General features: G+C 35.7%; 2 protein-coding genes and 1 pseudogene across 2 annotated transcripts; 1 reads left to right on the forward strand and 2 right to left on the reverse strand.

The window, feature by feature from the left end:
* Window positions 1-292: 292 nt before the first annotated feature.
* LOC107791716 (uncharacterized) lies at window positions 293-1,929 on the reverse strand. The gene is made up of 4 exons (XM_016613835.2): window positions 1,815-1,929; window positions 1,172-1,514; window positions 640-710; window positions 293-539 (listed from the first exon to the last, which is right to left on the reverse strand). Exons 2-4 carry the CDS (start codon window positions 1,501-1,503, stop codon window positions 508-510), a joined length of 435 nt encoding a protein of 144 aa, XP_016469321.1. The 5' UTR covers window positions 1,504-1,514; window positions 1,815-1,929; the 3' UTR covers window positions 293-507.
* Window positions 1,930-5,461: 3,532 nt separating this feature from the next.
* LOC107791721 (pentatricopeptide repeat-containing protein At1g08070, chloroplastic-like) lies at window positions 5,462-7,942 on the forward strand (annotated as a pseudogene).
* A 129-nt stretch (window positions 7,943-8,071) lies between these two features.
* Window positions 8,072-9,282, reverse strand: LOC107791720 (early nodulin-93). Its single transcript, XM_016613840.2, has 3 exons — window positions 9,126-9,282; window positions 8,973-9,034; window positions 8,072-8,535 (listed from the first exon to the last, which is right to left on the reverse strand). The coding sequence occupies exons 1-3, from the start codon at window positions 9,190-9,192 to the stop codon at window positions 8,359-8,361; spliced, it is 306 nt and encodes a 101-aa protein (XP_016469326.1). The 5' UTR covers window positions 9,193-9,282; the 3' UTR covers window positions 8,072-8,358.
* Between the last annotated feature and the right edge of the window lie 1,899 nt (window positions 9,283-11,181).

Consider the following 11,181-nt stretch of genomic DNA (forward strand, 5'->3'; position numbering starts at 1 on the left):
TCTTTAACTCGTCTAATTAAGAACGCCACTTGTCGCTATATTGATGGTCCGCATACCATGCCTTGTCATCTCGATGATAATCCACGTGTCATGCCTTTTTTCCACTAATACAAATGTATTGGGCATAAGTTGTACTAACCAACACCACCATCCCTTAATATATGTGCTTTCTTTTATTCATTTCCTAAATATATAAGGTTCAAGCCTACTCTATCATTGTCTTCCATAGTGTGTGAGGCTACATAATATTATTCATTAAACCATGCAGTTGTTGAAACTTGAGAGACAGAAAGAATGCGAAATCTGAAGGGATTTCATTCATTGAACACTTTGCACCATTACAATGCTAAAAACCCTTCTTTGAGCAACTACAGGGAAATGCTACTAAAAACTGTTAAAGCAAAAAAAAAAAAAAAAAAAAAAAGAGCCTAAAAGAAAAAGAAGAAGGGTCATTGACGTTATGAGTTCTGGTAAATCCTCAGTAATAACTTCAGGTTGCCGCGTTGCTCAATATAAATGACTTTCTCTCAGATCACCTCCTGGAAAACAGAGAAATTAACAGATGTTAGTAAATAAACAATGGTGTTGGAAAGTAAAATGTTGATATGAAGTATCAGAATCACATGGAAGATGTCTCACCAAAATCCCTAGGTGTCTTGCATTTATAACATTCTGCTCTGCTTGCATAGTTGTGCATACCACATTCAATTCTGTCGATCAAGAAGGAAGCTATGTCAGTTAAAATCTCAAATATAAAATGTCACCTGCACATGTCAGTAGTAAAAGGAGGAGAGTTGCGGCAGGCTAACAGTCAGCGTAAAACTAGTCATTATTGTGATGAATCCTCGTAATACAATGTTTTCTGGGAGTCCTAGTCTGATCGGAGATTTATATGTCAGTAACAAATATAGTGAAAACTTCTAGTACTTTTAAATTCTATTTTTATAATATTTGTTTGAAATGAGTTTAATTGCAGCGACATGATTAGTGAAGATTCATAATAGCCGACCCCAACTTGCTTCGGATTAAGGCATAGATGTTGTTGTTGTTGCAATATTGGACCAAAATGAGCTTAAATGGAGCGACATGAACAGTGAAGATTCATGTAGCCGACCCTGACTTGTTAGGAATTGAGACGTAGTTGTTGTTATTGAAGTAAATATAAACCAACCTGCTGCAAATCCAATCACCACTCTTCCAACCAGGAACAGCACTTGCATCATATCCATAGCCGGCTGATGCCATCATTCCTGTCCCGATACCATAATAATCACTTTTTAAGGCACCACATCTATAGCAGTTTGTTCGACTTGCATAGTTGTGAGAACCACAGTTCATAGCACTGCAATACCAGTCCCCAGCTAAGACTTCTGTTTTGTTTAGTCCATACATGGCAACATCAGCCGACGTTGCATACTTAGGGCAGCTGCATCGTTGGCATGCATCCCTTTTCTTGAAATTTATGTGTTGGCATGCAGCACACATCCAATCTCCACTGCTCATTTTATGTCTACCTAAAAGTGAACATGGAAAGATGATGAGAACAAATTTTCATATGGGAAGTAAAATAGGCCATTGTAAGAGGCATGAAAAAACAACCGAGAAATCTTATTATTGTTTATCCATCTTTGAGGCCTCATTCTATGAAATACTGTCTATATGCTAGAACTGCATTGCTTACACATGAAATACTGTCTATATGCTAGGCCTCATTTTTTGAAAAACTTGGACTCAAGGCTGCATTTTGTTTTTGTGCAGAAGCTGGAAATCATGAAAATGAAATGCAGAAGGAAACTAAATCATCGATGCCTCACCTTGTGAAGAACTGAGCGTCTCAACTAGACGTAAACTTGAAGCTCTCAAGAAATGGTTTGCTGTAGGTAGTAATTTTGATGAATGTTTTGGGGAGGTATATATAGTTTGGAAGAACTCATTATTGGGCCCCAAAGTGTCCTTTTTGATCTGTGAGCTTCAGACAGTTTCCTTAAATGGGATTCCACAAGATAGCGCAAATTTTCCAAATATTATTGGATAAACCTCCTACTTCCCTTCCTTCTTGACTGTAGGAAGTTGTCAACTGTCATATTCATTCATGTGAAGCACTATTTTCTTGCAGAAGTCCAATAATGCCCCTCCTTACCTGTTCGACGGTCCATTATTCTACTAAAAAGAGCTCAAAATATTATTCTTTGTTCTGTATCCACTTCTTGTAGGTGTTATGAGGGGAAGATGTTATGTGAAAGGTGTGGTTTTGCTACGATCGATGGACCCTTGAGATGATTTGGATGCACACACTTAGACATAAAATGAGTATGTGCCATCCACATGGCCGGTGCAAGCAACTGCTTGACACGAAGGCTAATGCCGTTCAGGTGGGAAATGGTCCAGGTTCTAAAGGGTAAAAACTGTAACAATTTTACCACCAAGGAATCAATTCCCTCATAATGCAAATTCAAGTCATATTATTCTTCTGTGCTATATTATTCTTAATAATTCAAAAGTGAACCAAAAGTGGACTTCTTTTCATCTCCTGCTTAGTCATATCTGTGCTTGCTTGTCTATTTTCACATAATACCAGTTTTAGAGCTCTTAATCACACATCTAGCTTTTCCTCCATTTGTAAAACAAAGAGCACTATAGATATTATCAGACCAGTCCTTAGTTTCACCAAATAGATTGCCAAGAATCTAAAAGCCTTTTATTGGCACACTAAGGTGATACATGAATTCGGAACAAAACGTGAGAGTTGCATTATTCCTGACAGTATTGAATACATCAATTTTAAGAGAAATACCTCTTTCTTGACAGGTACCTTAAACAATGTATTTAAGGTATACGATCACAGGGTGTTTACCTTTGTTTTTCATCAATAAAGAAATCAGTATTCTCTGAAGATTCTGAATGCGATGCATGGCACAGGATTTGAACTTTATGACTTCGAAGCCCTGTAATTGTTTATATGATAAGTCAAAAGGTTAACCATCTTTGGCAATAATCAACTTAATGATCTCTCGCTTTACAGAAAAGGAAAAGAAGTGTAAGGTTATAACTTGACATGGTTCAAAAGCCTTAAAAGGAGAATGCTAATATCTGAATTCCCTTACTAAAGGGACAGTTGATTGTGCATTTATGTTAGGATAGTTTCAGCTAAGGTTCTAACTGGACAGCGGTTCCAATCAGTTTTCAATCAATGATCCAAGAATTGATAAATTGTCTTAACTTTCAAGAAATGAGTGAATACTACACAATGTATTGCCATTGATGAGTCAGAAAAAAATCCAGGCCTCCCATACAAACACATAATATGGTGTTCTTATTGGGATAAATACAATATTAATTTGAGATTGACAATAAGTTGAAGCCATTTGACCAATTATCGGGGCCACAAATGCTGACATGGCAACCATAGATGATTCCACCTAAGCACAGAAGCTCGCGTGTTGACATAGGATTTGATAAGGAGGAATCCTAATCACCATTTTTAACCAGACAAGATGAATATTCTGGATAAGAAAACCTCAGATAAAACTCCATCCTTTATTCTATATATGTGACCATTCTGTAAAGGGGGCCTATCCTCCTCAATAATACTTGCCAGAATCTAAATCCTAACGGCTATGATAAAAATAGCCGTTGCTTTTGAATTTTGCATATTCCTATAGTGCTGTCAGAAGGTAAGTTTTAGCAAATGCTACTTTTGCAAATAGTGCTTAATTAAGATATATTCTTCTTATCCGTACAAATGACTCTTATATCTCATCAGAATAAAGGGTCCTAAAGATTGATTGATATTGATTCTAAGTAAATTCACTTGTAGTGGTAAAAGAAAGAATCGCAAAAAAGCCAGAAAATCATTTTGGATAGCCCTTGTAGTGCCCACTATGACCTGTTTTCTTATTGGTCTTCAGCATCGAAATAACCACACAGAAATGAGTGCAGTTGGATCAAACACCACTTCAAAAAACTAACGCGCCGATCAACTCTCAAGCAATGCAGCAGCAGGTAGCCACAGCTGCAAAGATATCGCGATGCCAAACAGCTATGGATCCAAGATTACACATTTGAAATTACGGGTTTAGAATTTAATGTTTGTTGAAATTTTAGTGGTATTTGACATATGTATCTATGCTTTTTGTCGAAAATATTGGGAGGTTGAGCGCATTGACTATATACTCCGTCCGCCTCTGGTGCCAGGCGCTTTTATCTTCTGACTTCTCACAGATAACTCCACAATCTTGGTTATTAGGTGGCAAGCAACTCCAGCTAATTATTCTTTTGAAAATTCTCATTCTAGTCTCAATACTAACTATTTCAGTTGCCTCATTTATCTCAAAAGTCAACCCACAAATCTCTCCTGCATTCCCTTCTATCATCTTAGAGGCGGATGCAGCATTGGGAAAATGGTTCATTTGAACCCTATATTTTCGACACGGAGCATAGATATATATGCTGCATCAACAACTGGTAAATCCGAACTCACAACTTCCAAAGTATAATGAGTTCGGCGCTAAGATAAATTCTTGATCCGGCTCTGTTAACAGTGACAAGTGCTATATATTTTGGCACAATAAATTTGTAGCAAAAGCCATACCAGTAGTTCCAAAAGCAAAAGGTTACATTACCTTGTTGGATATATAGTTCAATTGGTAGTTATACCTCCAGTGCCCATACTGAACCTGGATAACATAACAAATTTGTACTCAAATACTTTGTAACAGACCAATAGTGTGTAGCAGAATTACTTTTGAGCCAATTGCAAAAGGCTGCAGCTTGTAAAAACAGAATATATTCTTATACACATAAGTTAATATTCTTGTGATCCTAATAAACAAATTCCCATAATGTTCATGTATAGGTTTCATCACACTTAGAAAGATTCATTTTTGAGACAATGTATTGAACTGAAAACAAGTTGTTAGACATCTACCAACCCTTAGTCTCACCCCTCTGAAAAAATTTCTTTCCTTTTTTCCCCCTCTTCTAAAGGCAAAAGAGTAAGAGAAAATGGGACCCTTAATACAGTTGTTTTTCTGCACCAAATAAAAAAACTTGTCAACAACCATTAAACCACATTTGAGAACTTATCTCATCCACATTATCAATGTTTTTTTCTTCCAATTTGTCTGTTACACCCTCAATTTTGATAGTTTTTCCGTTGTCCGTCCTCATTACGATCCAACTTTAAATTTTTCCTTTCTGAGGATTTCACTCACAAAAAAAAGATTCTATATATCTCCTCATCTGCCTGCCTAAGCATTCACCCCGAGTGTTCCATGCTCTTGTCCACCTCCCCTAGGTGGGGCAAGGCGGTGAAAGGGGTAAACATTTAGTAACACCCGATATTTGTACCAAATTAATTAATGAATGATATGTTTTTGTACCTAGGTGCAATAAATTTTTCTTTGGGCCAAAATTCATTTCGAGTTTAATAATATACACAGATAGTTCACATGGTAAAAAAATTACATGCTATAAAAGATAAAGGTAACCAGATAGCGTAAAATTTCTTAACGGTTCTTTTTCCTATGATATCAAGATTGATTGTATCAAACTACAACACAAAAACAATGACACTCACTTTCTCCATTCCCTCAACTGCACCTTTAACTATCCTCCACTTTCTCCCAGGCACAGATCCCCCTTACAAATTACTCCAAACCCACCCATCTTTTGCTCTTTTATCAAAATGCAAAAACATGGAAGACCTGAAAAAAGTGCATTCTCAGTTCATTAAATTTGGTTTACACAATTCCCAGTTTGCACTAAGCAAACTAGTTGAATTTTGTGCAGTTAATCCCAAGGATGACTTATCATATGCTTTATCAATCTTTAACACTACTGAAAACCCTAATCACGTTATGTTTAACATGATAATTAGGGGATACTCATTGAGTGAATATCCAAATTTAGCCATTGAATTTTATGAAAAATTGCTTTTTTCCGGTAATTTACCGAATTCTTATACATTTCCATTTGTTTTTAAATCTTGTGCTAAAATTATGGATACCCAGATGGGTAAAATGATTCATGGGCATGTTTTTAAACTTGGGTTGATGAATGATGTTTATGTACATGCTTCACTTATTAATATGTATGCTCAGAATGGTGAATTGGATGATGCTAGATTGGTGTTTGATAAAAGTTCTAAAAGAGATGCTGTGTCTTTCACGGCATTGATTAATGGGTATGCATTGAAGGGCCGTGTGGATGATGCTCGTAAACTGTTTGATGAAATGCCTGTAAGAGATGTTGTTTCGTGGAATGCTATGATTTCAGGGTATACTCAGATGGGTCGGTTTGAGGAGGCGTTAATGTTATTTGAGGAGATGAGAAATGTGAATGTGACACCTTCAGTGAGCACGTTATTGAGTGTTCTCTCTGCTTGTGCTCGTGCAGGTGAACTTAAATTAGGGAGTCGTGTGCGGTCGTGGATTGAAGATCATGGTCTTGGTTCGAATATTCGTCTTGTGAATGCCCTTATTGATATGTATGCAAAATGTGGCAATCTTGATAGTGCAAGGGACTTATTCGAGGGTCTAGAGGAGAAAGATTTTGTATCGTGGAATGTTATGATTGGGGGTTATACACATACGGGCAATTATAGAGAAGCGTTGGCTGTTTTTCATCGAATGCAGCAGGCAAATATGGCGCCTAATGATGTTACTTTGTTGAGCATCCTTCCGGCTTGTGCACATTTAGGTGCACTAGATCTTGGCAAGTGGATACATGCCTATATTAACAAGCATTATCAACACTTACAAAACACTTCTCTTTGGACTACTCTGATAAATATGTATGCAAAATGTGGAGCCATCACAGCAGCAAAACAAGTCTTTCAGGGAATGAAAACTAAAACTCTAGCTTCATATAATGTTATGATCTCAGGGCTAGCAATGCATGGCAACAGCGTGTAGTCACGCTGGTTTAGTGGATCTTGGTCAAGAATATTTTAATACCATGATCCAAAGCTACAAGTACACACCAAAATTGCAACATTATGGATGTATGATTGACCTTTTAGGACGAGCAGGGAAATTTGATGAAGCAATGGCCATGATTGAAAGCATGGACGTGAAACCCGATGGTGCAATATGGGGTTCCTTACTAGGGGCTTGTAGAATCCACAAGAATCTTGAGTTGGGTGAATATGCTGCCAAGAACCTATTTGAACTGGAGCGTGAAAATCCCGGTCCTTATGTGCGCTTATCCAACATTTATGCAGGTGCTGGAGAATGGGACAAAGTAGCATTGATAAGAACCTTTTTAAATGATAAAGGAATGAAGAAAGTTCCTGGCTGTACCTCCATTGAGATTGATAGAGTAGTCCATGAGTTTCTTGTTAGTGATAGAATGCATCCGGAAAGCAACGAAATTTATAAAATGCTAGATGAAGTTGATAGGCTATTGGAAATGGCTGGCCATGTTCCAGATACATCTGAGGTACATTATGAAATGGATGAGGAGTGGAAGGAAGGAAAGCTAAGTGAACATAGCGAGATGTTGGCGCTTGCCTTTGGATTGATCAGTACCAAACCAGGGACAACTCTCAGGATTGTTAAGAATCTTAGAGTGTGGGGCAATTGTCATGAGGCCACGAAGCTAATATCTAAGATATTTAATAGGGAAATCATTGCAAGAGATAGGAACCGATTTCACCATTTCAAGGACGGTGCTTGCTCATGCATGGACTACTGGTGAACTGATAAAGATCAAGCAAGTGATGGCTCAGTATATGCTCTCATGTATTTGGGAGAAGCAAATGATAATAGCCATTAAAGATGCTCTACTTCTATAGCTGAGAAAATAACTTCGTGTTGCAGATTATCCAAAAGGTAGATTACTAAGATGGAGACATAAATTTTGTACATTATTCTCTGTAAATTGCCTTGACAGTTTCAAATACTGCAATAGTGATAGCTAAGCTTTACAAAATATACTGTAATCTTGAAATGGTCATGAAGAAGATATTGTTGCCAGTGGCATTAAATGATTCGCGAATTGCAAGAAGGCATCAAAACCAGGTTATTTCATCTGATCAAGGTTATCAAGTTTAAGAAAAGAAGCCAATGCATTGTTAGAGAAAAACCAACTTTATTATATTCACAATAATAGATATTGATGCTGGTAATACATAGACGGAATGACATTTTTTTGGTGTGCACTATGCACTATTGCAGGGGATCAGTAGAGGTTTCGACTTATCCCACGTGACTCGAACCTCTGACCTACTGATTGGACACGGAAGCGTCTCATCAACTGAGCCAACCTCTCGTATCAATCGCGTAATTCTGTACTTAAAACGGGGATTACAGTAATGTTGATATCAGATAAAACTTAGTGCTAAAATACTACAAGAGTTTAGTGATTCAATTGTTGAGCCTTAGCCCTGTTGAAGGAGTTTTGCCTTGCGGTTGCAAGAACAGTCTTGTCTGCTACAATAAAATATGCCATTCCAGCAGCTGTAGAGACAATGAGTGCTTTAGCAGTTGGATTGAGATTAGCTCTTGCCCAAGGTGACATCTTCCCACAAGCCAACTGCATAATATTTCATCAAAATTTGAAACATTAGAACACAACTATATATTTGTATGTTTGGTACGACGAAAAATATTGCTCTCATTTTCTGGTGGAAGTCGCTTTCCTTCACAATTATCAATTTATAACTAATACTTAGATATTATTAATCTTTAATACTCCATCGGTATCTTGAAACCAGTCCATAATAAGTGACTTTTTATACTTTGGCACACCTCTTATAGAGAAAAAAAAAAAGATATATTCACTAAATTATCCTTAATTAATTGTTACTTTGACACATTGAGATATGTAAGTAAGGACAAATTTTGAAAAAATAAAATTAATTCTTTCTTGATTATGTAAAAGGACACTTATTTTAGACCAAAATAAAAAGGCCAAAAGATCACTTATTATGCTCCGAAAGAGTACGTATTGAAATAGATAGTGTAGCTTACAGTTGGAATGGCAGTTGCAACTGATGCAACAACTGCTGCTTTTGCTCCTGCAACTACTCCTTCTGTATATACAAACATGATATTTAAAACATTCATTAGATGATCAAATTAATGGAAAATTCAAGGTGGTACAAGCAAAGAAAGACAAAGTACCATGAGAGCAACGCTTAGCCATGGCTAGTTTTTGGTCCACTGAAGCTAAACTCACATTCTTTGCCATTTTAGTTTGTATTTGAAAAACTTTCAACTGAAGATGAAGATATGTAAGACATAATTCTGCTTTGAAAGAATTGATGAGTTTGTGAGTATAGTAAGAACGAATATTTATAGGCATTTCAGGTGTTGGAGTTTGGACAATAGTTTGATGGTTTTGGTTTATATCCAACGTCCGAGTCACTTGTTTCTTTTCACACTTTTTCTTTTACTTCTAATTAGTGCGTACTGTGATTTTTTTCAGTTTTACTAATATTATTATAACTTATAATATAAGTAGTTTATTCACAGGGTACATGAACCAGATCGATTTTAAAAATTAAAGTATTGGACTTTGGAGCACATGTTGAATTCTGTAAATATGTGAGTCTTTATTAGTGAGGAAACTCTATATTCTTGGATATAATGGACTCGCAATAAAAGAAAGTGAGAAAATATACAATAATTGACTCTTCATGTGTTTAGTACGACGAAAGTTATTTTTCATTAAAAAAAATTTGAAAATATTCTTGCAGAAAGCATTTTCGTGAAACATGTATTTCGGTGTCTGATTGATGAGTGGAGGATAATTTTCGGTAAGAATATATATTAAAGAGGCACCCAACGGAATGACTTAGGCACTCAAGGGAATCCGATTGCTCATTCAAAATATTATTGATATGAAGTAATCTCACGACTGATATGTAGCTTTATTTTTAATGCGCGTGCTCAAAAATTTAGAAAATTATAAATGTATACTTATTTGCTAATTTTCTCCAAAACAATGAGCCAAGAATATTCAAAGCATGCATGAATGATCGTACAATGAATAATCAAATTAGATTTTTACCGCATGCAAATTTGTTAGAAGTTAGAATATGCTATGAACCAAATCACAAAATACATGGTTACATGACTGCTTGCGCCAAAAATGATCTCAATTCCAATCGACAAAAGAAATATTCTTTTTTAATGATAAACGAAATAAGCTTATTGTGACCGAACTAAAAAACCAAAAGAAAAAATTATTTACATGAAAGAATTGTTTTAACTTCTTATAGAGATTCACGCGACGATCATTATCCTCATTATCTAAGACCGCAAACTATCAAATTGTTTGGCTTCAGAACCGAATCGAGACAGCGAAAATAAAGAGATGTAACACAAATACACCTTTCGAATAATTAATTATGCTATTTTAAAAAGTTTTTCTCATTTATATAAGGTACACGCACAGCGCGCATATACTAAAACTAGTAAAGAAAATTAAATATCGTCCATAAGTGACAGAAATTATTTTTTCCTTTTTCATAAAAAAAAAATATTTTACTCTTTAATCAAGCACCAAAAAATAAGGAGGCCAATAGTTTTGGGAACTTTAGGACAAAAGGCACTCCCAAACCGCAAAAACAATGGGTAAAGGCCATTTATCTAATTGCGTGCCTTTAAGATAACGTACCTGCTACCTAGTCTCAAATTTTAACACCTGCCCAAAAGGTAAATTGTCATTTCCTCAATTTTGATGAATTAATCAATGATACACTCATACTCTACCAAAATGTTTTTGCAAGAGGGATTTATAGCGGGCGTTCGCACATAAGAATTGTAAAATTCCGAAAAAAAATGAAAAAAAATTTCAGTGAAAATAATATTTGAAAACTAGAGTTGTGTTTGGACATGAATATAATTTTGGATTGTTTTTAAATTTTTGTGAGTAATTTGAGTGAAAATTTTGAAAAACACTTTTTGGAGTTTTTAAAATTTTAGGAGAATTCCAAAATACATCTTCAGATGAAAATTTAAAAATTTATGGCCAAACACTGATTTTGAAAAAAAAATAAAAAATTCTTATGTCCAAATGGGCTCTTAATTTTGTAATCGGTCCTGAAAATAAAATTGTCACATTTGATTGGAGATGCTTTACCACTAAGTAAGACTCTCTGGTTTGAATCCAAATTAGTCAGGCTACAAAATGAACACTAGATATCATATCCAAACACAGAATCTTTGGAAGAGT

This window comes from Nicotiana tabacum, chromosome 21 (genome assembly GCF_000715075.1).
Source record: "Nicotiana tabacum cultivar K326 chromosome 21, ASM71507v2, whole genome shotgun sequence".
Classification (NCBI taxonomy): Eukaryota; Viridiplantae; Streptophyta; class Magnoliopsida; order Solanales; family Solanaceae; genus Nicotiana; species Nicotiana tabacum.